Genomic DNA, 25,787 nt, shown 5'->3' with positions numbered 1-25,787 from the left:
TCCTGCGGAAGCCCTCGGTTTCCCCCAGCCCCAACCTTGCTGTTCCCCACCTTGTGAGGCCTTTGAGAGGCTAGGGTTTGGGTAGCCAACCAGGAATAGGGATGTTGCCCTGGACACCACAGGGCTCTGGGTCAGAACCAGGATCCGCCCTGCACCCCACTTGACTCCACCCACTTGCCTCCTGGTACCCTCTGCTGTCCCCCTCAGGAGGGCCTAGGCCTGGCCAGTGCCCTGGGGAACGTGGGGTAGCTGGAAGAAAGGCTGCTCACATCCCTCCTTCCGGGGCAGGTGAGGCCGCCCACAAAGGCTGACCATGAGGCCTTTGAGGCTGGAGGTAACTCACCCTCCCACGGGGACCATGGCTACCGGTGAACAGTGCACTTGAGTAGTTCTCAATGGGAGGGGCCAGCTGGTACTCCACAGCAGGACTCAGGATCCAGGACACTTCTGCCCCGCCAGCCAGCCACACACAGATCCTGCCAGGCCCACACCCCACTTCCAGGCCACAAACAGCACCCCCGGCCCATTGTGCTGTGCAGTATGGGCGAGGACTGTGGGCATTGACCTCACCCCTGCTGCCCCTGCATACCACCTGCAAAGTGGGGCAAGTCACTGACTTCTCAGCTCCTGGGGTACCAGTCACTAAACTCACTGCCATTTAGTGGATTTTGACTCTGACCCTATAGGGCAGGGTAGAGCCACCCCTGCAGATGTTTTAAAAATCATTTTATTGGGGGCCTCTTACATATCTTAGAACAATTCATAATTCACTTGTATCAAGCACAGGTGTATATATGTTGCCATCATCCTTTCCAAACATTTTCTACTTGAGCCCTTGGTATTAGCTCCTCTTTTTTTCCCTTCCTCCCCCATCTTCATGAATCCTTGATCATTTCTGTATCGTTACTACTTCGTATCTTACTCCCTTCACCCACCCGTTAGACGTCCCCCTTGGTGGGGAGGGGGCTGTGGATTTCTGAGACTAACTCTTGACAGGAGAAGGCCCATCTTTCCCTTGTGGAGCTGCTGGTGCTATTGGACTGCTGGCCTTGGGGGTCAGCAGACCAACTTGGCAACAATGACACTACCAGGGTTCCCAGTGCTGGGCTCAAGCTGCACATGGGGGGCTAGAAGGGCAAGAAGCCTTTTGGGGGGCATTCAAAATATCCCCAAGAGCAACCTCAGCATGGCCGAGGGAAGAAATGGGGGCCACCCTTCCTTCTTGGCTTGTGAAAACCAATGCTGTTGGTCTGGGCAGTTCAGCCACTTTGCAGCCAAGTCAGGGGAGGTTTGAAGTACCTTGAGGACCCCAGGACTGGGTGGCCCTCTCCATCCCTAAGGGATAAGGTCTGTCTTGGGTGGTTAACAGAAGCCAGCCTAGCCTTCTGGGCAGGCCAGTGGGAAGGGTCCCCTGGTCAGCACAGACCCCTCTCTGTGGACTGGCCCTGGAGATTTTCACCCAAAGATGAATCCTCCCAGTGGGCTGGGAGCGTGTGTGTGAGAATTCCCAGAGTAAGGGAGCTTCTCAAAGAAGTGTCCCAAGGGGCAGGAGGTTGAGGGCGTGAGAAGTTCAATAAGCCCGGACTCGAGGCCCCCAGGACTCCCTCCCTCCCCAGGACAAGTCTCAGGAGGCCAGCCATCCAGGGCAGCTCCAACTGTGTCTCTTCCTGTTTCTTAAATTCTACAAACATAAAATGCAAGCGTGTCATTTTCTAAAAGTAACTGCAAGAACAACTACCTTTAACTCTTGTTCCTTTCCCTTTTTGTGTGTGCCCACCCCCCATCTAAATTAGGGGGAAATAAAAGCGTGTTTTAGGCGCTGGGTGTCCAGCAGGGAGGCGGCCATTGCTGGTGTTCACGGAGGGCGGTCCCACAGCCCGACACCGCCCAGGTTTCCAGGCAGCCCGGTGCAGTGCGCACCTCTAGGGGCACAGACGCCAAGACGACCGGGCGCCCTGCCAGCGTCTCCACAAACACAGCCACGCAGAAGCCAGGGGCAGGGCCCCCGGGAGCAACTGAGGGAGGGGGGAGAGAAGGCGGACTCCGCACCTCCTCGCGGGCCCCACCGCGTCCCCCCATTTACCTGACAGCCAGGGGAGCAGGAAGCTCCTGCCCCACCCCCACTGGCCTCTGCCCGTCGGGGTACTGGGGAAGGGGGATTCGGCGGAAGGTTCCCTCCCCCAGCAGCACTTCGGCCCGGCGCCACCGCCCCTTTGGCACCTGCGCCTTGTTTATTAGTGCGAATAGCAACGCGTCCCTGCCTCCTGGGAGGCCTCAAGGGGCTCACCCGCGCGGGGGCCTCTCAGGTGGCCCCGGCCCTCTGCAAGCTCTCCTCCCTGAGCCCCGTCGCCCCTATTTCCAGGGCCCCAGCACAGCACAGACTCCAAATGACCCGAGTCCCTGAGGCGCGCCGACCCGACCGAGGCACTCGCCCTCGCGAAGGCGCACGCGGCAGGCCCCGAGGCGGCCAGACTAGGGCAGTAGACGCGCTTCGCGCAGCAGCTCGGGAGACAGGGCGCCACTGTCCGCGTCTCCCGGCCGGAATCTTCCTTGGCCTCCGCCCTGAGACGGGCCTGCCTTGACCGCTCGTGGCCTGTCCTCGCCTGCCGCCGGCCGGAAGCCCGCACCGCGGCACGAGCGCGCCCCCGGAGCCCGCGCCCGCCCTTCCGCGCGCGGAGCTCGCTGCACTGCGGCGGTTACCAGGACGCTAGCCGGGCTCCGCCAATGGCACCTGGTGGTCGGCGTGTTCCCCAGCGTCAGCCAATGAACGCACAAATCAATCATTTGAAACATCCAATGAGCAGAGCACTGCGGCGCGAAGGGGGGGGAGTTGATAGGGCGAGCCGCGGCCCAAGGCTGACCAATAAAAAGAGCATAATGCTTGGAAGGCGGGCTGTAGGGACCAAGATGGATGGAGAAGAGACCAATCAAATAATGAATCTAGCCAGCCTCGCTCTAGCAGCCCAATAAGACGCCGGCGGGGGCGGGCATAGCGAGTATATAAGGGTTCGCCCAGCGTCGGTTGTAGCAGTCTGCGCGCCTCCTCTCTCGCTCCTGTTTTCGTCCTGCTCCCCGCGCCGCCTCCGCCGCCGCCGCCATGAGAGAAATTGTGCACCTGCAGGCCGGGCAGTGCGGAAATCAGATCGGCGCCAAGGTGGGCGGTGAGGGCGCGGTGGGCGCCGGGCTGGTGGGCGGCCAGGAAGATGGCGGCGGTCGGGCGGCGCCCCCGCATTGCGGCCCACGGGCTGCGGCCCCGTGCTGAGGCCGCTGGCGCCCACCCTGAGGGGATTCAGTGGGACGCGGCGGTGGGCTAGGCGCGCAGGCTCCGAGGCCGACCTGCGCGGGCGGAGGCGGGGGGGGGGGCGCCGCCACGCCCGTCCGGGGCGGGGCCGCCTCCTGCGCACCAGCCTGGCGTGACTCAGCCCGCCGCTCGCCCGGTGTTTTGTAGTTCTGGGAGGTGATCAGCGACGAGCACGGCATCGACCCCACCGGGACCTACCACGGCGACAGCGACCTGCAGTTGGAGCGGATCAATGTCTATTATAATGAGGCCACCGGTGAGGCCCCCACCCAGGTCCCCCCCTCCCCCAGCCGCCCATCCTCTGCTCTCCCCGCCTCACGCTCTTCTTCCCCGCCCCCTGCTGCCCTGCAGGTGGTAAGTACGTGCCACGGGCCGTGCTGGTGGACTTGGAGCCCGGCACCATGGACTCCGTGCGCTCGGGGCCTTTCGGACAGATCTTCCGTCCGGACAACTTCGTCTTCGGTGAGTGGGGCGGCCAGTTCACCAGGCCCAAGGTCACAGCGAGTCTCCACCCTCCCCAGGCAGAAGCAGGGCCTCTGGGCACCCTCCCCCCAGCGTCACTCAATCCCCTCTCCTAAGTCGGCTTTGGGAGGGAGGCCCAGCTGTCAGACAGCAGATGTAATCTGCCCTGTCTTTGAGGGCTGCCCACGGGAGGAGCTGGGTGCCATCATGCTGGCTCACCTTTGGCCTCCAACTTAATTGTTAACCAGGCAGCCTGGGGGCCCATCTGCATTGCCCACTGGGTGAACTGTAGGCTGCCTATCTCCACGTCATCAGACCCTCTTGGCATGGGTGGCCAGGTATCTGGCAAACAGTGACCAGTAACTGCTTGCTGTCCTTTAGGTCAGAGTGGTGCTGGCAACAACTGGGCCAAGGGGCACTACACAGAAGGCGCAGAGCTGGTCGACTCTGTGCTGGATGTGGTCAGGAAGGAGGCGGAGAGCTGTGACTGCCTGCAGGGCTTCCAGCTGACCCACTCACTGGGCGGTGGCACCGGCTCTGGCATGGGCACGCTGCTCATCAGCAAGATCCGAGAGGAGTACCCCGACCGCATCATGAACACCTTCAGCGTGGTGCCCTCGCCCAAGGTCTCGGACACAGTAGTGGAGCCCTACAACGCCACACTGTCCGTGCACCAGCTGGTGGAGAACACGGATGAGACCTACTGCATCGACAACGAGGCCCTCTACGACATCTGCTTCCGCACCCTCAAGCTGACCACACCCACCTATGGGGACCTCAACCACCTGGTGTCAGCCACCATGAGCGGTGTCACCACCTGCCTGCGCTTCCCTGGGCAACTCAATGCTGACCTGCGCAAGCTGGCTGTCAACATGGTGCCTTTCCCGCGCCTGCACTTCTTCATGCCAGGCTTCGCGCCGCTGACCAGCAGGGGCAGCCAGCAGTATCGCGCCCTGACCGTGCCTGAGCTCACCCAGCAGATGTTTGACGCCAAGAACATGATGGCCGCCTGCGACCCTCGCCACGGCCGCTACCTTACAGTAGCTGCGGTCTTCCGGGGCCGCATGTCCATGAAGGAGGTGGATGAGCAGATGCTCAACGTGCAGAACAAGAACAGCAGCTACTTCGTGGAGTGGATCCCCAACAACGTTAAGACGGCCGTGTGTGACATCCCGCCCCGCGGCTTGAAGATGTCAGCCACCTTCATCGGCAACAGCACCGCCATCCAGGAGCTGTTCAAGCGCATCTCCGAGCAGTTCACCGCCATGTTCCGGCGCAAGGCCTTCCTGCACTGGTACACGGGCGAGGGCATGGACGAGATGGAGTTCACCGAGGCCGAGAGCAACATGAATGACCTGGTGTCCGAGTACCAGCAGTACCAGGACGCCACAGCCGAGGAGGAGGGCGAGTTTGAGGAGGAGGCCGAGGAGGAAGTGGCGTAGGGAGGCTGGCAGGGAAGCAGAAGCATTAGCGGTGTGAACTCTTTATTCACTCACAGCCTGTCGGTGTACACGTCTCACTGTCCTGCACTTGCTGTCCTTCTGTCTCACATCACACTGTACAGACATCTCCATTAAAGCATTTTCATAGTGTCTGGCCCCGCCTCTCCATTTCTTTCTGATAAGCCTTCCGAGTGCTGTTCCCAAACGTCAGTGCATAGTTGTCCTGCATGGCTGGGGGTGGGGTGGGGTGCCAGGTACAGCTCAGCCCTGGTCAGCCGACCAGTTGTCCCCACCGCTCCAAACTGGTGTGCCCAGAGTCTACAAGCCTGAGCCTTCCCCAGGCGCTGTAGCATGGCCACCCTGCCAAGTACTCACAGGGGATGAAGCCCATGTAGAAGGGAATCGGGCCGTTTCTGCTGTAGATGGTGGTGTTGGGCCAGTGTGTCTGGGGCAGCCTCTCACCCAAGGCACAGATCGGGTTCTTGAACAGGAACTGGGGAGAAGCCAGGGTTATGCTGCACCCTGCCCTGGGGCTGCATGCCCTCCCAGGGGGCCAGACCAGTTGGACCAAGGGTGGGGGGGGGCTGCTGGGGAGCCAGGGAGTAGCTTGAGCCCCCTCCCCAGACCACCACTGTACCCTCACCTCCCTGTCCAGAGAAGCAGCAAAGGCTGTGTGCTGCATCTTTCTGACTTGCATGGGTGTACTGAACTCCGGTGGTCAAGCAACCTTCCCGGGGAACCCCAGAGGTGGACAACTATACCTGGTTCCTGTCGAATTCATCCATGGCGTGTGTGACTCCCTCCCGGTAATTCATCCCCATCACCCAGGCGAACCGGGGCACGAAGCCGGCATAGCCTGCAGGGAGGGAGGGCAAGAGGGTCTGCTTCAGGCCCCATGGGTAAAATCTGCTGTGGTTCCATAGCCTGGAACCAGACCAGGTCATGGACATGTTTCAGCAAAAAGGGCAGACATCCCTCAGCCTCCATCTGGGCCCCAAGGGGCTACCCCCCATCCCTGGCTCAGATCCCTGCTGCTCTCCACCTGAAATAGCTTTACGTTGGATCAGGTTGGGGTGGTCAAGCTGGGGCAGCCTTTGGTACCTGCCCACGTCCAGAGTCTCTGCCTCCTGGGGTGGGGGCAGGCATTCGTCCCTCCTGTAGTGGTATAGCTGGTGTGGGGGGAACACCAGGTCACCCTCTGGATCTGGGTGGAGCTTGTCCCCCAACTGAGCTTCCCCAGTTACCTGGTACTGAGGTCTCACAGACTGAGTGTCTTGGACGGGGTGAGGGCTCCGCCAGTGCTCCCCATAGGCCAGCCGCAGGCCTGGGTGTCCAAAGTCTTTGATGTCCTCTTTCCTGCTGGGTGGGCAGGGTGGCCAGGGGGGGTAAGGCATGCAGTTGGCAGGCCCTTGCCTAGACCTCTTGCCTGTCCCCAGCAGCCCCTCGGTGGCCAACTCCTGGGGTGGATACTGGCCCACAATCTCAAAGTTTTTGTGAGGTTTGAGACCTGTAGAGAGGGCGGTTGATGAGTGGGGCAGGTGGGTGGGTGGTCAGCCGCGCGGGCAGGCAGGGCAGCAGCTTACCCGTGTAGTGTGGGATGTAGGGCTGCATCAGGTCCCTGCAGGGAACCCAGGGTGGCTTGGGCTTGCTGAAGTCCTCGATGAACTTGGGTGTGGACATGGGGGACAGCACCGAGCAGGGGCTCTTGCGCACGCTGGGGTCCGTGAGCAGCTGGGCTGTGGCTCGCCCATAGGTATTGCCCACCTGATATCGCAGCTGTGGGTAGAAGCCAGCATAGCTGCGGGGAGGGGGAGTGGAGCCAGGGCTGTGGGTCGAAGCCAGAGCTAGCCTACCGGCCACTTAGGGATGCTCGCCCTGCAGCAAGCTGCCTGACCACTCGCTCACCTGGAAGACCCCCTTGCAGGGACTCACCACCACCCTTGGGTGCCCATGTGTCTTGGGTCCCTCCCAGCAAAGACAAAGGCCAAGAACCTGTCCTCAGGAGGCAAGTGCAGGGTGGCCCTGGATTGCTAAGGCCTAGGGAAGCCTGGGGTACAGCAGAGGGCCCTCCAGAAAGGCATGGGATGGGATATGTTTAGACTTTTGCCACCCCCAGGCAGCCAGTAGCCAGAGGGTTCAGATGAGACCTGGGAGGTGGTGGAGATCTTTGTGTTGGGGGATGATGGTGAACCTGAGGTTTGAAGCCAAAGGGAGCCGGGGAGGGGCTGGGTGTCTGTGTCATTATCCAGAGAAGTGCTCAAGGTGGCATGGGATTGTTAATTTCAAAGTCAAGCAATGCCCAAGCATAAAAACCAAGCACCCTTCCTCATCCCCACAGTCACCCCCTGTGGACATAGGAAGCAGCCTAGTGGCCCCCAGTCAAATGAAGATTCCCCCATCGCCGGCAGTCCCTGCCCACCCACGTACATACCCAGAACAGCGAAAACAGAGATACGGACAGATTCTAGGAGTCTAGGGTTCACGACAGCACCCTGCACATGGTCCCAAAGTGGAAGCCGCCCAGTGCCCCGTAGCTGAGAACAGACCCACAGTGTGGGCCCCACATGCTAGGGGATCCAACTACTTTCTGGCACGTCACAGGTTTTGTGAACCACGACCCTTCTGAGCTTCCTACACATGGTACATGGGTGATGTGCACGTGTGTGCTTTGTGGGGAGTGGGGCCCCCAGCTAGGAAGAAATGGGTTCTGCGCCCACCCATCACACAGAGGGAGAACAGCCCGCTGCGAAAGCACCCATCGATCCCATGCTGATCCACAGGGACCCTGAGTAGAACTACCCCTGGGCGGCCCCAGCCAGCCCATCCTCACAGGAGGCAGACAGCTCCCTCAGTCTCCCCAGGGGTGGCCAGTGGTTTCAAACTGCTGACCTCATGGTGAGCAGCCCCGCACCTAACCCACTGCTCCCCCAGAGCTCCTCCAGACAAAGTCCCTACAACTGGCGGATATTGGGGAGGGAAAGCCTAGCCTACCGAGGTGACCAGGAGGAAGAGGGGTGTGTGGGGGGACTCTAAACTGTTGGGAAGGCTAATGCTTTGTTACGGATTTCTTTTTTAATTTAAATGTAATTTTATTGGGGGCTTTCACAAATCTTATTACAATCCATCCTTATATTCATTTTGTCAGACACATCTGTACATATGTTGTCATCATCTTTTTCAAAACATTTTCTTTCTACTTGAGCCCCGGGTATCAGCTCCTCATTTCGCCCCCTGCCTCCTGCCCCATACCCCTTTGATAATTTATAAGGGTTTTTTTTTCATGTCTTATATCGACTGCTGTCTCATTTCACCCACTTTTCTGCTATCTGCCCCCCTGGGATGAGGACCATATGTCGATCATTGTGATTGGTTCCTTAATGGGTGTGTTTATAATGAAATTAGACACATGTGATGGAGCCCTGCTTATGTGAACAAGCTACACGGGGCATGCGCATGGGCAGGGCAGAGGGCAGGTCTGCATGACCAGGGCAGGTGCCTGACAGGGATAGGATTTCTGTTTGGGGCCATGACAAAGCCAGGCAGCCGTAGTGGCTAAAACAAGGAGGGTTCACTTTGAATCTAAAGGGAGTTAGGCTTGACCCCTTCCGGCTTCTCTGCTTTCTCATGTGTGCCCGTGTGTGCACCTGTGTGGATCTGTGTAGGGTATCTCCCTGTGTGTGGGGGTGCACACACATAGGCACCCAGAAGGATGGTCTTCATGTGCACACACTGGGGAGAGACACAGCCCCAATCCGTCAGTGCACAGTGCTGCTGGCCCTGGCCATTGACCTCATCTCAGGGAGAGCTTGGGGTAGTGCATGTGCAGCCCTGATTCTGCCACTGGCTGGCTGGCCCTTTTCTGTTCACAGACTCGCTGTCTGGGCCTGAAACCTGAAGCCACAGGCACCCCGCCCAGCATGCTCCGGCCCTGCTCCCTCTTACCCAGGGATGTAGTGAGGTTCCGGAGTGAGGAGACCCTGTTTCTGCATTGCTGTCATTTTATCTGGGCACTGCCCTTCCCAGCTCCAGCAGGCTCCTGGGTCCAGTCCCTCCCCTGGGAGGGGCCCCGTTGCCTGGTGACCATTGTGAAGAGGCTGTTGGACCCCACCTGGGAAGGCCCCTGTCCCCCAGGAGTGCTGCTTCCTATGACAGCATTCATGGGGCTGGGGGAAGCCCTGCTCACCCAACCTCAGGCTCCCAAACGGCAGGCCCGACCTGGACACAAGAAAAGGGTGGGCTTTGGCCTGGAAACTGCAGAGGCTGGGAAGCAGGCCTCCTTTGGGGATCCTGTCCCAGGACCCTCCCCTGGCTCCCTAAAGCAGCTGCAGGCCTGGTCTTGGACTCCAGCCTACAGTTGTCCCTGTCCCCCTAAACGTTCTGGCTATGTGGGTAGATTCAAACCCCTGACCTCTCATGTCTGGTGCACAGAGGTTTTCCAACAGCATGAAGCAGGAATCATAAAGGCAGATCCACGTGCCTGTCGTGTCAACAGGCAGCCTGACCACCACCAGGAAGGGAACCATGGGTGGGCGGGCAGGCAGACGGGCAGCGTGTGCAGCCGCAGGTCGGTGCAGGCTGGGAGGCATTCCTGCCTCCCTAAGGAAAACCAGAGCCCCCTTAGGACCAATCATGAGAGCAGCGATACAAGGAGGGGAAGGGGGGACCAACCAGAATGATTGGCATATAACCCCCTCCCTGGGGGATGGACAACAGAAAAGTGGGTGAAGGGAGACAGTGGTTGGTATAAGACATGGAAAAAAATTATAAATTATCAAGGGTTCATGAGGGAGGAAGGATGGGGGATGAGGAAAAAATGAGCGGATACCAAGGGCTCACATAGAAAGAAATTGTTTTGGGAATGATAATGGCAACCTATGTTCAAATGTGCTTGACACGATGGATGTTACATATGGATTGTGATAAGAGCTGTAAGAGCCCCCAATAAAATTATTCAAAAACATAAAATACCAGGCCTGCGCCTGGGCCTTCTCCATCTTCAGGGCTGGTGGCAGCACCTTCAGATCACCCCAGCTCACACTCCAGGGCCGGGGCTTCTGGGGGGGAACCAAGTGACAATGCAGCCCAGTGGTCTGCATGTTGTCCACTCTGAGGACTCAGTGCCAGGGGCGCAACTGGACACTCCCTGCAGAGCCACCAGGGCCGGGACTACAGCGGGCCAGTATGAACGGAGGCACTGGGCCCAGTGCCCATCTTTGGTAGGCAGCCACACGCCCCGTCCCAGGCGCCCACTCCCCATTGAAACGCTGTTTCCTCTACAGCAGCGGTTCTCAACCTGTGCGTCGCAACCCCTGAGGGTGGAACGACCCTTTCACAAGGATTGCCCGATTCATCACAGTAGCAAAATGACAGTTTTGAAGTAGCAACGAAAATAATGTTATGGTTGGAGGGTCACCACAACACGAGGAACTGTATGAAAGGGTCGGGGCGTTAGGAAGGTTGAGACCCCTGCTCTACAGGGACACAGCTAGGCCTGCGTGCAGTCCATAGGGACTCTGGTTGCCCTAGCTTGTGATGCCCCCTGGTCTGGCTGGGCAGCTTTGGCAGGGACCCACATGTGCCCTGGGTGGCACTGCCCATGTGTACCTATCGCCCTAGTTTTTCCTTCTCAATGACTGTCTTGGAGAGCCCTCCAGGCTGCCTATGCTCTTCCTTGGCCTCTGGTTGAACATCACCACACCCCTCTCACTCATCTACCTGATCTCCTGCCTTCTCCACCCTCCATGATGACAGAGGTATCAAGGTGAACATGACCCCAAGGAGACCCCCAGAGGCCAGATGAAAGGCATGGAGCAGCTGGCTCAGGTGCTTCCTGGGGCCTCACTCCCCACCTTTCCCATGGGCTCAGCTGAGAGTCCTGCAGGGCCTGCAGGGGAGGCCCTGGCAACAGTGGGGCCCACGGCCTGGCCGGCAGTGAGGTCACAGAGGCCTGTACTGTCAGCAACACAGGGAGCCTGGCAGCAGTCATGAATTTTGACCAGAAGGCCGTGAAGTTCCTGGCAAACTTCTATATCAATGGCGGCCAACACTGGACCCACGGTCCGCTGGGACAGAAGGCCCCAGGGCCCAGCCAGTAAATTCATCTGGGAGGGGGGTGGGCAGGCAGGGTTGGATGCTATGGGCAGAAGTGAATAGACACAGTGGGCAGGACTGGATGACCACATGGTGGACAGTGGGCAGGCCTGGATGCAGTAGATAAGACTGGATGCTGTAGGCAGGGCTGGACAGAGTGGATAGGATTGGATGTGGTGGGCAGGGCTGGACATGGTAGACAGGGCTGGAAGGACACAGTGAGCAGGATTGGATAGACATGGTGGACAGACGTGGGCAGGGCTGGACATGGTTGGCAGGCCTGGATGGCCACCATCTCCCTCGCAGGAGGGTCTCTGTGTTGCTGCCTCTTGGGGTCCCCTGGCACAGGATGTGGCCCCCGGCACTCCAGGCCATCTGTACCCACACCCTCCGGGAGCTGTGTGAGTGAGGGTCCTGGGGAGCAGGGAGCGTGAGGGGCCTGCTAGAAGGACCCCCACGCAGAGCTCACTTCCTGTGGCCAGTGCTGGACCAGCGGCCCCCCATCCTGACTGACCTGGAGGTCCCCGGCCCCACCAAGTACTCAGTGCCAGACCCGTCTGTACGTGAGTTCTCCCCACACCCCCACTACAGCATCAGCCGGAAGCCCTCCAGCAGAGGTAGGAGGCCCAGGCACCCCTGGGACCCTGAGCACCCCACACCTCCATCCTGCTCCCTGGGGGGCCCATATGGACATGGGACCTAACTCCCACACACTCTTGCCTCCCTGTCTCCCTGCTGCCTGCAGAGGGCAGCTGGGGCTGCAGGGCCTGTGAGACCTTATGGCTGCAAAGCCTCTTCCAGCAGAATGCCAAAGACGTCAATAGGGAGCTAAAGGTGAGGGCGCCAGGTGGACAAGGCCCTGGGAGGGACCCTCAGTCACCACCAGCCCCAAGGGCCTCTGAGGGCCACACTCGGGCACCTTGGGCTGGTGGGCCAAGCAACTGGGTGTCTAGGTTTCATCACACTGCTCTGAGTAAGAAGTGCCTGGGCCCCAACCCTATAATGTCGTCCTGCTTGGTTATGTCCTGCAGAACCCACAGTCACCAGCCTTCTCCATGGGCCGCTCGCCTGCCTTTGTCTCCGGAGCCAGTGCTTGTAAGGAAGCCGGGGGCTGGGCTGGTAAGAAGCTAGTGGGGCCATGAGCCAGAGGCAGGCTGCGGGCTGCTGGGAGGACTACTTGCTCCTCTCTCTGCAGGGAGTACCCCTGGTCCAGGCACCTACCACGTGGAGGATTGCTACAACTCTCGCTTCCCGTCCACACCAGGGGTGGTCATGGGCATGCGGAGACCCAAGCGCCATGACACAGGTCCCTTCAGCGTCTTGTAGAGCAGCCCACCGGCCCAGCCCCCTCACTCTGGAGCCAGGACCCTCTCCTGGCCATCTGGTCAGCCGTCTGAGGCCTCACATGCCCACCCCACACCATATAGAGATGCTGTCTGGCTACTCCTTTGGCCTGTGTCACTGTCCTCCCCCATGCCTGCCCCTCATCAGGTCTATATCCCCAACCTGGACTTGTCCTCAGTTTCCCAGGCTGGTGGCTATCTCTAGGACCTCATGAGTAGGGTAGGACTTCCCCTAAGCTATCAGGCCACCCACCCAGGGACCAGTCTGGCCAGCAGTTGACCTTAGACTCAGGCTGCCTGCAGAGCAAGGACTCAAGCCAGGGACCAAAGTAGTGACAGGAGTCCCCTCAGCTGTTGGAGTCCAATGTGGGCCTCATCCTTCTGGCTGGCCAGTAGGAGGCACTGATGAGCACCTTGCAAGATCTGTACCTCTCTAGGCTCCAGGCCTGTAATAGAGCTGTGGCCTGCTCTCCTTCCCGGCTCAAGACCCCAAGACTACCACCCTAGCCACTCACTCCTTGGGGATGGCTCTGGGGCTGCAGATCCTCCTGGTGCCCCTCCCCAGGGTCACTGGACTGCCCTGCGACAGATGGACCCTGCAGCAGTGGTGCCTGGCACCCCCACTGGATGGTGGCTGTTCGCCTAGTAGCCCACGCAGACTGTTGGGTGGGGACAGGGCCCCTGCTGGGAAGTGCAACCTAGGGCCATAAACCAAGAGCAGAGTCAGCAGCAATGGAGTGGGCTGAGGAGGGAGGGCGAGCAAGGTCTGCAGGCAGCAGGAAGGTCATTTCCAGTGGGCGGAGAAGAGGTGAGCATAGAGTGGGGCTGGACCAGTGGATGGGCCACGGAGAGGGCTTTGCAAGTCTGACGTTCAGGGCAACCGGCGCCATGGGACCGGGGACCCCTGTGGGCAGCTCTTGGGGACTCTGCCAGGGGTCCTCGCCCCTGGGTGGGCCTAGCTGAGCTAAACGTCCACCACCGTGTGCGCACAGGTGGCTCATCTCTGGCTTTACCAAGAATGAGCGCGCGTCCCACCGGTGCGGCCTCTAGGTGAAGATGGAGCTCAGAGGTAGGGTTTATAGAGATTCTAGGTAGAAAGTAAACACGATGGGCTTGAAGAGCCCATTCCAAAAAACGCCAAGAGCTTCGCTCGCCCTAGAACGTTCGGCCCCACGCCCACACCGTTCTTGGAGCCGGGGAGCTTCACAGGTGCAGCGAGCACCTGGGCGGGGCCCTGCGGGCTTGGGGGCGAGCCCAGAGGAGCAAGAGGGCGGGGCTCTTAGGGGGCGGAGCCACGTCGACGGGGCCTACGCGTCATTCGGGCGCCAGCCTCTCCTCTGCTGTCGCGCAGTCTGGGCGCTGTTCCCAGGAACCTCTGCGCGGCGGCGGCCGCGTTTCCCGGGGACTGGTCGGCTGGCGAACCGAAGGTCTGCGGGGCGGAAGTGGGCGGCGACGAGGTCCCGCGCGTAGCCGCGGTGCCACAGCAGCTGGTCGAGCTGGAGGGCGCCGGGGAGCGGAGCGCGGGCGGCCCTCGAGGCCCCGGGGAGCGGACGTCTGCTGGGCCTGCGACATCCGCGGCGGTGCCAGGGGAACGGGCCGGGGATGGGGCGCCCGGCCGGGCGGGGACCGGGCCCTCGGCCCTGTTCGCGGGGCTGCAAGACCTGGGCGTGGCCAACGGCGAGGACCTGAAGGAGACGCTGACCAATTGCACGGAGCCTCTGAAGGCCATTGAGCAGTTCCAGGTGGGTGGTGCGGGGTGGGGGGCCAACAGGGAGCCGTCCCCGTGCCCTGTTAGTGGTGCTGGCCGCTCCCGAGAACGTGCGGCTGAAATGGACCCCCTCGGCCCCTCAGACGGAGAACGGCGTGCTCCTGCCCTCCCTGCAGTCTGCCCTGCCCTTCCTGGACCTCCACGGGACGCCACGGCTGGAGTTCCACCAGTCGGTGTTCGACGAGCTACGGGACAAGCTGCTGGAGAGGGTGTCCGCCATCGCCCTGGAGGGAAAGGCGGAGGAAAGGTGAGTCTCCACTGGGGAGATGTAACAGGTGACTCCGGTGGCTTCTCGGCCTTGGGAAGTGCTGGGCAGCCGCCAGGGACCCGGCGGGCCAGGTACAGCCGTGGGCGGCCTCCTTCCAGGTACAAGAAACTGGAAGAGTTGCTGGAGAAGAGCTTTTCTCTGGTGAAGATGCCTTCGCTGCAGCCCGTGGTCATGTGCGTCATGAAACACCTGCCCAAGGTAAGCCCTGCACGCCCAGCCATCGGCTGAGCTCCCTGTAGGTTCGATATGCTGCCCATTGGACAGGTCCACTGAGGTGCCATCTGGCTTTTGAGGTGAGGTCTGGGCCCTTCGTAGTCAACATGGCTCAACCCGCCCCAGGAGCCTAGTGAGCACAAGCTCTCCGCTCAGCACCTACTTGAAAGCCGTGCGGAAGAAAGTGTTGGCCACCCCCCTGGAGAGTCAACCGAAAGCTCAAGCCAGACTCAGTCTCGGAGCCCATTCATACTGATACCGACCCCACAGGGTAAGGTAGGGCAGCTTCTGTGGGCTTCGGAGCCTGTAACTCCTTAGAGAAGTAGAAAGCCTTATCTTTCTCCCAGGGAGCACCTGGTGGTTTCAAACTATTGACCTGTGGCTAACAGCCTGATTCGTAACCACTACACTACCAGCGCTGCTCCCTAAAGATTAGGGGCAAGGACATTCTGTGGAGCCCTTGATTTGGGCTTGGTTGGGGTCTCTAGTGGGGAAGGACAGGGCTTTGTGGAGAGTTCCAGTCTTGGAAACTCAGGGGGGCAGCTCCACCTTGTCCGTTAAGGTCACTGTGACTCGGCATCAACCAGATAGCAGTGTTTTGGGGTCCACTGAGTCAGGATGTTCTGGGTGGCCTCAGGCGGGTTTGCTCTGGTCCGGCGAGGCCAATGAGGACCCTCCCTCCACAGGTTCCCGAGAAGAAGTTGAAGCTGGTGATGGCTGACAAGGAGCTGTACCGCGCCTGCGCCGTGGAGGTGAAGCGGCAGATCTGGCAGGACAACCAGGCGCTGTTTGGGGACGAGGTGTCCCCGCTGCTGCGACAGTACACCCTGGAGAAGGAGGCAGCGCTCTTCAGCAGCGAGCTCTCCGTGCTGCACAACTTCTTCAGCCCCTCTCCCAAGACCCGGCGCCAGGGCGAGGTGAGGCGAGACAGGGCCCCGGTTTCATGCCCCTACGCCCTGGGGCAGGCTTGCTGTCTCTCTGGTGCCCTGCTTGGGCCATTTGCCTCGTAGGTGAGTGGGTGGGCATCTCAGGGGCCATGTCTTCTTTTTTACTCCATATCTGTGTGTGGTGTGTCCATGCCCCATCCTGAACGAGAGCCCCAGTTGGTCAGCGGGTGGGCGGGGCTCTGAGATCACAGTGAGCTGTTCTGGGTGCAAGGGTTGGCTGACTCCTGGCCGCTCTGTCCCAAGAAAGAGACAATCAGTCTCGAGTGATTTAAACCTCCCACTGCCAACTCGTGGGCCGGGCTGCTAACCACAAGGCCAGCAGTTCAGACACTCCTCCGGAGAAGGGAGACCTGCTCTGAACAGAAACCCTGACCTGTAGGGCTGCCACGCGCTCAGGGGCAGTGGGTTGGTTATTTGCTATCGAGTGGATTTCAACCTCGAGTCGAACTGCCCCTGTGGGTTTCTAAGACTAACTCTGTGTGAGTACAAAGTCTCGTCGCTAGTCTGTGGAGGGCTGGAGAGTGTGCCTGGCGGGCTCACGCTGTTGACTTGTGGCGAGCAGCCCCAGCCTGATGGGGAACCCACTCCACCCATCACAGCTTCCGCCACGGGAGACACACCACCTCCGAGTGGAGCCTGTGAGGGTGGTGGTTTCTCTCTTGGAGCAAATGCCCCAGCCCCAGGTGGTGGCCGGCCCACTGGACACCCAGGCTGGGGGAGGGGCAGGACGCTGGCCCCTGTGGCTTCTTTCTCGTCCCGTCAGCCCCGCGCCAGTGCTTGATGTCGCCCGCACGGCCACCTGTGCTGCAGGTGGTGCAAAAGCTGACACAGATGGTGGGCAAGAACGTGAAGCTGTATGACATGGTGCTCCAGTTCCTGCGCACGCTGTTCCTGCGCACGCGCAATGTGCACTACTGCACGCTGCGGGCCGAGCTGCTCATGTCCCTGCATGACCTGGACATCAGCGACATCTGCACCGTGGACCCCTGCCACAAGGTAGCCTCCTCCGCCTCGCTGCCCAGCCACAAGGTGCTACCTGTAGGCCGCCTCTCGGTGGGATGGCTGACTGCCGACTGCTCCCCCTCAGTTCACCTGGTGCTTGGACGCCTGCATCCGGGAGCGGTTTGTGGACAGCAAGCGAGCGAGGGAGCTGCAAGGCTTTCTGGACGGCGTGAAGAAGGGGCAGGAGCAGGTTCTGGGGTGAGGTGCCCCCAGCCCAACTCCCTGCCACTCAGGGACAGTGGGGGTGTGAGCGTGGCTGCACTGCTGTCTCTCAAGGGGCCTCGTGTGTCCGTGCAGCTCCTGGTCTCTGTTCTTGAGTCGGGTGTTGGGGTTGAGGGCTTGTTCTGGATCAGAGGGTCCAGCAGGTATTCAGAACCAGAGCAGGACTCCAATGTCTTTGCTTCACATGGTTGGACAAGCTCTTCGTGTCCTTGGGAATTTCTAGGTCAGGACAGCGCGAGTGTGGCCTCCTGCCTTTCTGTGGGAGTCCAGATTGGAAGGGTCGCTGGGCTCTGAGATCACGCCAGGGCTTGCTTTGTCCCCAGAGACCTGTCCATGATCTTGTGCGACCCCTTTGCCATCAACACGCTGTCCCTGAGTGTCATCAGACACCTGCAGGAGCTGGTTGGCCAGGAGACGCTGCCTAGGGTGAGCCCAACCACCACTGGGGACATGGCACTGGGCCGCTCCCTGGCTACTGGCTGGCCAGCCCTACCCACACAACCCCACTGGTCCGCTGGAGTCAAGAGGGTGGGCTAGGAAGGCATGAACCTGGCAAGCCGCTGCCAGCATGGCCCCTCCCACACAGGACAGCCCTGACTTGCTGCTGCTGCTCCGGCTGCTGTCGCTGGGCCAGGGCGCCTGGGACATGATCGACAGCCAGGTCTTCAAGGAGCCCAAGATGGTACGAGGTGCCCCACTGTAGGATGCTGACCCTAGACCTTGCCTGGGCAGGACAGGGCTGCTTCCTTGTGGTCTCCCGTCCCCAGTCCCAGAGCCCCACATGTAAGAGCACACCCCCTGTCCATGGAGGTGGGCTCTGAGCAACTGCCCCCCTGGGGAGGGCAGTCTTCTCAGTGGGTGGCCCCCCCAGGAGGCAGAGCTGGTCACCAGGTTCCTGCCAATGCTCATGTCCTTGGTGGTGGACGACCACACCTTCAACGTGGACCAGAAGCTGCCAGCTGAGGAGAGGGCCCCGGCGGCCTACCCCAGCTCGCTCCCGGAGAGCTTCACCAAGTACGTCAGCAAGCCTGCAGCACCTCCTGTGTCGCTGGGACTTGGGGGGGCGGGGGCTCCTGGGCGTCCTGACTGATGGCCCTGTGCCCAGGTTCCTGCAGGAGCAGCGCATGGCCTGTGAGGTGGGGCTCTACTATGTGTTGCACACGGCCAAGCAGAGGAACAAGAGTGCCCTGCTGCGTTTGCTGCCGGGTCTTGGTGAGCCCCTCCCCCACCCCGCCGCCGCCAGACGCCTACTGCCCAGGCCCACCCTCAGCAATTCTGCCCCTTCCACCTCCCCCCACCAGTCTTCCCTGCCTGCCCCTCCTGGGCACCTCATCATCCTGCAGGTTTCCATGGGTTCACAGGCCCTGGGTAAGGGGCTGGTCAAGTCAGTACTTGAGTGTAGTCGCTGGCAGCTGCTCCTGGCTTGGCTCAGGTATGGGGCCTATACCAGGGACTGCTCAACCCCCAGTGACAGTCTCTCCCCTGGCTCGGATCCTCCTTTGCCTCCCCTACAAGGTCCCTGTGAACACATCTGCCCCTCTGAAGTCCGGCACTCTCCTTGCTTCCCAGTCACGCTGGTGCGGGCATCCGCTGTGCTCCAGGAGCCCAGGCTGGTGGCCTGCTTGTCACTGCACCACCCTGTCTCATCTGGAACAGTGGCAGTGTTAGACTTGTCCCTGGCGGGTGGGCAGGGGCTACTGGACAGAGGTCCTGTACTTGGTGGCACTCTGCCTCCCAGCTAGGTGGCTCCTGTGAGGCTTTCTCCTTGGGGCACTGAGCTGGGTTCCTGGCCCGCCCCCTACCATCGCTGGGGTCTTGTGGGTCTCAGCTCCAAAGCCCCAGCCCACTTGACCGCTCAAGCCTCGGATGATCTGGGGCTCCTGTCCTGGCCAGGGTTGGCCACAGTATCCTCGTGCAGTGAGCGTGTGGACCGCTGGGCACAGTGCACCATGGTTGAGGGGAAGAGTGGCAGCCCCTCCATCCTGGCTGGGCAGCAGGCGGCTCACACTTTAGAGCCTTGGGCTGAACTCCCCGCCAGGCAGTTCAGGGTTTCCTGTGTCTGATTGCTGCGCTCTGCTGCTTTCGCTCCCCCTGGGGTCAGTTTAGTGGCAGTTGGGCAGCTACCCCTTGTCCAGATCCCCACCTAGTCTCTCCCCCCCACCCTGCCACCGAGCCGCACCCTGGGCACCTGGAGCCCCTGAGTGAGGGGCGATTGTATGACATGCCGGCGGGGCCTGACCAGCCTCTGCCCACAGTGGAGACCTTCGGAGACCTGGCGTTTGGCGACATCTTCCTGCACCTGCTGGTCGGGAGCCTGGCCCTGTTGGCTGATGAGTTCTCGTTGGAGGATTTCTGCACCAGCCTATTTGATGGCTTCCTCCTCACGGCCTCGCCCAGGTGCCCGCCGACACTGCCCACGGGTGTCAGGGGGGAGCGGGGGCCCTAGAGCAGGGGACACTGGGGCAAGGGGCTGCACCCCATCAGCGCGCACCGCTTCCCCAGGAAGGAGAACGTGCACCGGCATGTGCTGCGGCTGCTGCTGCACCTGCACCACCGTGTGGCCCCTGCCCGCCTCGAGGCCCTGCAGCGGGCCCTGGAGCCCACAGGCCAGGTGGGTGACTAGGGACCCGTGGCTGGAGGGTATGTAGCCTCTGAGGCCTGGGGCGGGGGGAGACATGAGCCCCGCTGACCTGTGTGGCCCACAGAGTGGGGAGGCTGTGAAAGAGCTGTACCTGCAACTGGGCCAGAAGCTGGAGCAGCGGGAACCCCGAAAGTCCAGCCCGGCACCCGAGGCCGAGCCACCCCCCCTGGAGCTACCTCTGCCACCTGTGTCCACCCCGGCAGGGCAGTGAGGCCCTACACTCCCTCCGAGCCTGGAAGGTGGAAGCTTCGCGTGCCATTTGCTGCTGGCCACCTCCACAGTGCTGGCCCTAGCCAGGAGCTCACGGTCGTCAGGCTGGACCTGCTGGCTCAGCCCACTGTTTGGAACCCCCGGTGGCTGAGGGGGTGCCGTGGCCCTGCCGCTTGGGAGGCAGCATTGGGCTTGGCCAGCCTGGGCCCCTCTCAGGCCTGCGACAGAGGCTGCGCCGGCTTAAAGCCTGATGTGGGTTTTGTGGCTGGTGGGGGCGCCCCTGGCTCAGTGGAGCTGGCCCCCCTCCCCGCCCCCTCAGTGGGTGAGAGGAGACTGTAAATAAAAAACATTTTTGTAAAGTCTGAGAGGAAAGTGATTGAGTGAGTGTAGCGTGCTTGTGGCCCTCAGCCTCCAGGGACCAACCCGGGAGCCTCGCACAGCATGGGGGCCGAGGCTTAGGGTACACACAGAGTGGCCCATCTGGTGAGGGAGCCTAGCCCCTTCCACTTCCTGGGGTGCAATGCCCACAGCTCTGGTTTCCCCGGGGGCAACGGTCACTTGTAGGGGCATCAGGCGAAGGTGTGTTTCCTCCTTAGCCTGCATCTGTTCCCCCACTCATATTGGGAGCTTTGCTACTACCTGTACCCATTTTCCCTGAGCCTGGTGGGGAGTCCTGGAACCCCCAAGATCCGGAAGCTGAGCCCACAAGGTGTGGGCTGGGTGCTGGGGTAGGGCCTTTCCAAAGGGAAACCAGGGAAGGCGGTTCCACCGGGTTGGGGGCAGACAGTAAGGAGGGTTGTCTCCCTCCCTGCAGGAGACACAGGCATGGAGGGAGGCGGCTGGGCCTTCAGATTTTTGGGCAGGGAGGCCCGGCCTCACCAGCTTCAGAGGCTGACACCCTGGTTGTGGCTGGTCTGAGCCGTGGTCCTCCGTACCAGTGGCAGGGGAAGCAGGGCATACTGGCCAAGGGGTGCCGGGGCACAGGCGGCCTGTGAAGACTGCACTGGTGGGTGGAGGCTGGAGGATCGGTCCCTGGGCCCAAACAAGGAGCTGAGAGGTAGTAAGCAGGGGACCTCACCTGGGGTCCCCCAAGTTCTTTAAGTTGTCTGCACCACAGTGGGCATCCCAATTGCCGTGTGGCCATTCCTCTCCAGTGCTGATCTTGGTGGGAGCCTGCCAGGCAGAAGCTTAGAGGCAGATGGAGCAGTAGGGCTTGGCCCCTCCCTGTTTACAGGCATAGCCGGGGAGGGGTGGGGGTGGGGGAGGGCTCAGAGGGGCCCAGGCAGTGTTCCCTTGACCTGCCATGGAGGCAGTGAGCGAGATGACCCCAGAACAGAGGCCAGTCAGCCTCCCCTCTGCGTCCTGCGTAAGCTCCGCCCGCCCACCCTGACTCACTTCCTTTGTGATAGAAGCGGAAACTTTCCAGCGGCCTCCGGAGGCCAGACGCTCCCGGGACCTACAGAGACCCACAGGTGTCACTGCCTGCCAGGCTCCGCCTTGCCGGGTCCGGTCTCCCAGGCCCGATTCAGCAGGCAGAGTTCAAGGCAGACATCCCGAGTGACAGCAGGCTTGGCGGCAGGAGGGCCAGAGCTGGACACAGCTGCAGGTACAGGGGTTTGGGGGAGTCCCCATTCAGGCCTGCCTGCCTTCGCCCTCAGCCGGGCCTCTCCCGCAGCTCGTGCATCCTTCCCGGGCCTCCAGCAGCCCGTTGGTCCAGGCTGCTGGCAGCCACACAGCTGTGGATGCCTTCCTACCTTCTAGGGTCTGCCAGGTGCACCCTGCCCCACTGCCACAGCCCTCCAGGGGCATCACAGTGGGAGGCCCCACTTTGGGGGTGGGGACCTGAGAAGAGGCTGAGCCTGGGCAGGGCTGGGGTGTGTTCTCAAAAGCAAAAGTTCCGCTAGACCCCCCAAAACTTTCTCAATGTGAAGGTTCGTTTCTGTGCTCCCTGGGGTGGGGGTATGGGTGTGATCTGAGAGGGGCGAGTCCAGACATGACCTTTCACCACCTCATTTGGCACCAGGTTGGATCTGATGGCTCCTCGGGAAACTGGGGAGGCAGGAGGCAGTAGATAAGCCGGGGCAGTCCCCACCCCCTCCAGTCACTTCCTCCTGGCCGCTGGTCACCGCTGTTTACGGGAGGCCCCAGCGATTTGCATGCGTCTCTGCAGGGGGAGCCGCTTCCTGGTCAGCAGGCGAGCCTCCAGTGCAGCCAGGACCTAACCCTCTGACCTGTGACCTCCCTCCGCTGGGGGGGCAGACCACCCTGGGGATTGGGGGGGGGGGGGCGGGGCAGGTCCCAGAGGGCTCTGGACACCACGGCCAGAGGTCAGAACTCCTCGGGTGTCCTTGCAGGGACTGCCACCTGAGTGCACTGACACCCCAGCCATGGACCACAGCCAACCCGGCTCCACACCCTCAGCGCCCCGTGCCCCCGGAGCCTGCGTGATCGCGCCAGTGCGCGCAGCGCTCCGCCTGCGCCGCCGTGTCTGCCTCCTGCGCAAGCGCCGCCTGCTGCTGCCTGGCGCGGGCTCGACGGCTCCAGCCGACACCGGGCCCCGGACGCCGCTGGCGGGAAAGGACCAGCCGCGCATCTTCACCTTCGACGGCGCTACGCAGCTGGCCTCCCGGGCACCGCGCAAGAGGCGCCGACGCAGCCGCATCGTGCTGTATCCGGAGAGCTCACGCAAGTACCTGCCCCGCCCTGAGCGCCGCAGCCGCGCGCAGCACTGCCTGCTGCTGCTCGTCGCCATCGTGGGCTTCCAGGTGCTGAACGCCATTGAGAACCTGGACGACAACGCGCTGCGGTACGACCTCGACGGGCTGGAGAAGGCGCTGCAGCGCGCCGTGTTTGGGCAGCCGGCCGCCGTGGGGCGCATCGTGACCCTGCTGCGGGACTACCTGGCCACGCACGTGCACAGCCGTCCTCTGCTGCTGGCACTGCACGGGCCCAGCGGTGTGGGCAAGAGCCATGTGGGCCGCCTGCTGGCACGCCACTTCCGCGCCGTGCTCGAGGACAGCTCGCTGGTCCTGCAGTACCACGCGCGCCACCACTGCCCCGAGCCGCGCGCTGCCCAGGCCTGCCGGGAGGAGCTCGCGTGGCTGGTGGCTGACGTGGTGGCACGGGCCGAGGCCGAGGAGAAGACGCCGCTCCTGGTGCTGGACGAGGTGGAGACCATGCCGCCCGCGCTGCTGGACGAGGTGCACGGTCTCCTGCAGCCTCAGCGCTCCCACCAGTTCCACAGCGCCATCTACGTGCTGCTCAGCCGCGCAGGCGGCGGTGAGGTCACGCGCTTCGTGTTGCAGAACGCCTCCCGTGTGCTGCCGTGGGGGCCTGGGGGCGAGGGTGGGGGTGCCTGGGCGGAGGAGGAGCTGCGCGCCAGCCTGCAGGCGCTCCTGGTGCGTGAGCACCCGCTGTGGAAGGTTGCGGCCATTGTCCCCTTCCTGCTGCTGGAAAAGTGGGATGTGGTCAGCTGTTTCCGGGAAGAGATGGCCGGAGAGGGCTTTTTCCCAGAGCAGGCGCAGGCGGAGCGCCTGGCTGCACAGCTCAGCTATTACCGCGTGTCTGGCCGCGAGTACGCCGTCACCGGCTGCAAACCGGTGGTGGCCCAGGTAAACCTCCTGTAGCAGAGGTGCGGCTGGCCACATGGACCGTGGCAGGACTGCGGTGCTTTGGGGGATGGTGCCCACCCTGTGGCACCAGGAGGCCTCGAATAAACCTGTTTGTGGAGGGGCACTGGGGGCCCGGGGCTCAGGCTCTTTTCTGTGCACCCCCTCCAGCCCTGACTGTGGCCCTCCCATGGGCCTGCAGGGCAGGCTGTTAGGCGAGCTCTTCTACCACCCAGAAAACCCATTGCTGCTGCTTTCAGAGGGTGGGCGGGTGGGCCTGCCACGTGGTCCCAGGCCCTTGGCGTGCTTATGATACCCATGGTGAACATCCCACCCTCTCTGCCTTCCCCCAACACATACACACACGTGTTTCGGGGTGAAGGTGTCCCCCAGGAATGTGTGGTTTCAGGTGGACCCGCCACAAAGACAGCTGGGGGCTCTGTGGAGCTGGGGCAGCAGAGTGGGGGCTGGCCACCAACTTCCCTCTGGATGAGCCCTGGCCAGGTTCCTCCCAGTGCCGGGGCAGGTAGGGCCAGCTTATGTGCCGGCTTCCCTCCCCACAACCTTGGCTTTCAACACCACCCATTGCCAGAGCTGGCAGTGCCTGGCCGGCTACGGTGTGGAGAGGAGGGCACAGTGGGCCCAAACAGCCTCGTCTGCCCCTCACATAGGGCTGCCCTTCAGTGTCCAGGCCGGCAGTATGCAGTGTGCCTGCCTCCGGTGTGCTGGGGCCCCTTGTCTGTGTGGGTCCGTGTCCCCACTCGACCTCACGGGGCACCCCTCAAAATCACCCCCATCAAGTGAATGCTGACTCAGCGCCCCTCTGGGTTTCCCAGACTGCAACTGTCCAAGGGCTTAGAAAGCCAGCTTGTCTGTGGCGGGAGCTGCTGCTGGTTCCCAACTGCCCACCATGTGGCCACAGCTCAACCATGACCGCTACACCAAACGGCTCCTCTTGGTGCCCATGGCTCCGCTTTTATCCACCATGGGCATGCCTGCCCACCCCCAGCTCCCAGGGGACCTTGTGCAAACTGCTGCAACCCCCCCACACGCTCCAGAGGGACTGGCCCTTCCTGATGCCTCCTAGTCCCACCCCAGGTGGTCTAGCCCACTGCATTGAAAAGGGGAACTCAGAAAAGGTAGGGTCTTCCAGAGGCAGGCAAGGGGAGACAGTGGCAGGTGCACAAAGCAGGAAAGGGCCTTTGGGGTGAGGTGCACAATAGGAGGCTGGACAACGTCCATTCCCCAGGAGCCCTGTCCCCAGCACCAGGGCTTCTGGAGCACCGGTGTCAGCAGGGACCCTTATTCCAGACCTGGTCAGGTAGGGCAGTGGTAGTGTATATGTTGGCCACCCAACTTCAGGGACGGTCGGGAGCCATCACCTGGTAGGTGGGAGTGTAGGGTCACATTCTGCCAGGCAGACACAGTCCTCCATAGGGATCTTGGGAACACCAGCCTCCTGAGACCAGAAGAACTGGATGGTGCCCGACGTGGAGACGGTTTCCTCAGAAAGTCCTGGGAGGAGCCTGGGCAGTGAAGCTAAGGAGAAACACTGGAGGGCCCCAAGGCAGGTGCTCTTAGTCACCCTCAGGCCAGGGACTAGACTTGTCACCCCACCCTGGCTCAATAGGTGTATACAGGGAGGGAAGACCAGGTGGCATGGTGGGTTCCCAGCACAGCTGTTCAGAGGGAGAATTATAACGCTCTGCTCCTGTAAAGATTTGCAGCTTCAGACGGTTGTACTGGGTCAGAGCCGACGGGAAGAGAGGGAGAGGCACACCTTAGAACAACCCGCAGGGCCAGGTGGTGGGTGGAAGGCACCCCAGTGCACCCAGGACAGGGTGGAGCAGGGCCAGGCAAGGAGGGGCCGGGAGCAGAGATGCCACCATATCGTGGGGCGCCAATCAGTGCCAGGAAATCAGTGCTACAAATGGGAACGGAAAGCGGTTGGCTCTGTAAACCCCCAGTTCACAAGAAGGAGGGGAGAAAGGTAACCAGGAACGTTTTTTGTTTTTACACCTTTTGCTTTTACCTCTTCGCTTGATAACCCTACGGTACCTGGTGGTACAGTGGTTAAGGCAGAGTCCTGGTCCCCGCTCTCTTGTCTGCGGAGCGCAGGCTACTTGATGCAGTGGTTTCACTTTGTTTTGCAATCTTATTTATTAATTTTTTACAAATAGCTTTATTTACACAACAGTTTTATTAATAAAATCTACATGCCACAGCAGCGACTCATTCTCAGTGGACAATCATGATTTCTAGTAAATTTC

General features: G+C 61.4%; 5 protein-coding genes across 5 annotated transcripts; 4 read left to right on the top strand and 1 right to left on the bottom strand.

Moving 5' to 3' along the window:
- The first annotated feature begins 3,016 nt into the window (after positions 1–3,016).
- TUBB4B (tubulin beta 4B class IVb) lies at positions 3,017–5,355 on the top strand. The gene is made up of 4 exons (XM_075559747.1): positions 3,017–3,154; positions 3,449–3,557; positions 3,653–3,763; positions 4,145–5,355. Exons 1-4 carry the CDS (start codon positions 3,098–3,100, stop codon positions 5,203–5,205), a joined length of 1,338 nt encoding a protein of 445 aa, XP_075415862.1. The 5' UTR covers positions 3,017–3,097; the 3' UTR covers positions 5,206–5,355.
- Positions 5,348–9,203, bottom strand: CIMIP2A (ciliary microtubule inner protein 2A). The gene is made up of 7 exons (XM_075559748.1): positions 9,148–9,203; positions 6,789–7,003; positions 6,468–6,712; positions 6,248–6,401; positions 5,967–6,061; positions 5,581–5,698; positions 5,348–5,436 (listed from the first exon to the last, which is right to left on the bottom strand). The coding sequence occupies exons 1-7, from the start codon at positions 9,201–9,203 to the stop codon at positions 5,348–5,350; spliced, it is 972 nt and encodes a 323-aa protein (XP_075415863.1).
- Positions 9,204–11,189: 1,986 nt separating this feature from the next.
- Positions 11,190–12,621, top strand: STPG3 (sperm-tail PG-rich repeat containing 3). Its single transcript, XM_075562462.1, has 5 exons — positions 11,190–11,296; positions 11,644–11,696; positions 11,778–11,912; positions 12,274–12,390; positions 12,491–12,621. The coding sequence occupies exons 1-5, from the start codon at positions 11,190–11,192 to the stop codon at positions 12,619–12,621; spliced, it is 543 nt and encodes a 180-aa protein (XP_075418577.1).
- A 1,073-nt stretch (positions 12,622–13,694) lies between these two features.
- On the top strand, positions 13,695–20,271 carry NELFB (negative elongation factor complex member B). The gene is made up of 14 exons (XM_075562461.1): positions 13,695–13,707; positions 13,968–14,380; positions 14,490–14,653; positions 14,773–14,872; positions 15,574–15,804; positions 16,645–16,830; positions 16,922–17,034; positions 17,382–17,484; positions 17,645–17,740; positions 17,930–18,072; positions 18,164–18,270; positions 19,314–19,455; positions 19,561–19,669; positions 19,764–20,271. Exons 1-14 carry the CDS (start codon positions 13,695–13,697, stop codon positions 19,908–19,910), a joined length of 2,067 nt encoding a protein of 688 aa, XP_075418576.1. The 3' UTR covers positions 19,911–20,271.
- A 1,104-nt stretch (positions 20,272–21,375) lies between these two features.
- TOR4A (torsin family 4 member A) lies at positions 21,376–25,749 on the top strand. Its single transcript, XM_075559746.1, has 2 exons — positions 21,376–21,515; positions 22,264–25,749. The coding sequence occupies exon 2, from the start codon at positions 22,297–22,299 to the stop codon at positions 23,533–23,535; it is 1,239 nt and encodes a 412-aa protein (XP_075415861.1). The 5' UTR covers positions 21,376–21,515; positions 22,264–22,296; the 3' UTR covers positions 23,536–25,749.
- The last annotated feature ends 38 nt before the right edge of the window (positions 25,750–25,787 follow it).

The sequence above is a fragment of the Tenrec ecaudatus genome, chromosome 10, assembly GCF_050624435.1.
Source record: "Tenrec ecaudatus isolate mTenEca1 chromosome 10, mTenEca1.hap1, whole genome shotgun sequence".
Classification (NCBI taxonomy): Eukaryota; Metazoa; Chordata; class Mammalia; order Afrosoricida; family Tenrecidae; genus Tenrec; species Tenrec ecaudatus.
This window is presented reverse-complemented; position numbering and strand designations above follow the sequence as displayed.

Excerpts from the sequence above, each read along its gene's own strand:
- NELFB (XM_075562461.1), top strand. Across the intron at positions 14,381-14,489 it reads AGGCCATTGAGCAGTTCCAG|ACGGAGAACGGCGTGCTCCT; the intron begins GTGGGTGGTGCG and ends TCGGCCCCTCAG. Across the intron at positions 14,873-15,573 it reads TCATGAAACACCTGCCCAAG|GTTCCCGAGAAGAAGTTGAA; the intron begins GTAAGCCCTGCA and ends CTCCCTCCACAG.
- STPG3 (XM_075562462.1), top strand. The coding sequence starts at position 11,190 with ATGAATTTTGACCAGAAGGCCGTGAAGTTCCTGGCAAACTTCTATATC. Across the intron at positions 11,297-11,643 it reads AAGGCCCCAGGGCCCAGCCA|GATGTGGCCCCCGGCACTCC; the intron begins GTAAATTCATCT and ends CCCCTGGCACAG. Across the intron at positions 11,913-12,273 it reads CCGGAAGCCCTCCAGCAGAG|AAGTGCCTGGGCCCCAACCC; the intron begins GTAGGAGGCCCA and ends GCTCTGAGTAAG.
- TUBB4B (XM_075559747.1), top strand. The coding sequence starts at position 3,098 with ATGAGAGAAATTGTGCACCTGCAGGCCGGGCAGTGCGGAAATCAGATC. Across the intron at positions 3,155-3,448 it reads GAAATCAGATCGGCGCCAAG|TTCTGGGAGGTGATCAGCGA; the intron begins GTGGGCGGTGAG and ends GGTGTTTTGTAG. Across the intron at positions 3,558-3,652 it reads CTATTATAATGAGGCCACCG|GTGGTAAGTACGTGCCACGG; the intron begins GTGAGGCCCCCA and ends GCTGCCCTGCAG.
- TOR4A (XM_075559746.1), top strand. The coding sequence starts at position 22,297 with ATGGACCACAGCCAACCCGGCTCCACACCCTCAGCGCCCCGTGCCCCC.
- CIMIP2A (XM_075559748.1), bottom strand. The coding sequence starts at position 9,203 with ATGACAGCAATGCAGAAACAGGGTCTCCTCACTCCGGAACCTCACTAC. Across the intron at positions 7,004-9,147 it reads GAACCTCACTACATCCCTGG|CTATGCTGGCTTCTACCCAC; the intron begins GTAAGAGGGAGC and ends CCCTCCCCGCAG. Across the intron at positions 5,699-5,966 it reads ATGAATTCGACAGGAACCAG|TTCCTGTTCAAGAACCCGAT; the intron begins GTATAGTTGTCC and ends GCTTCTCCCCAG.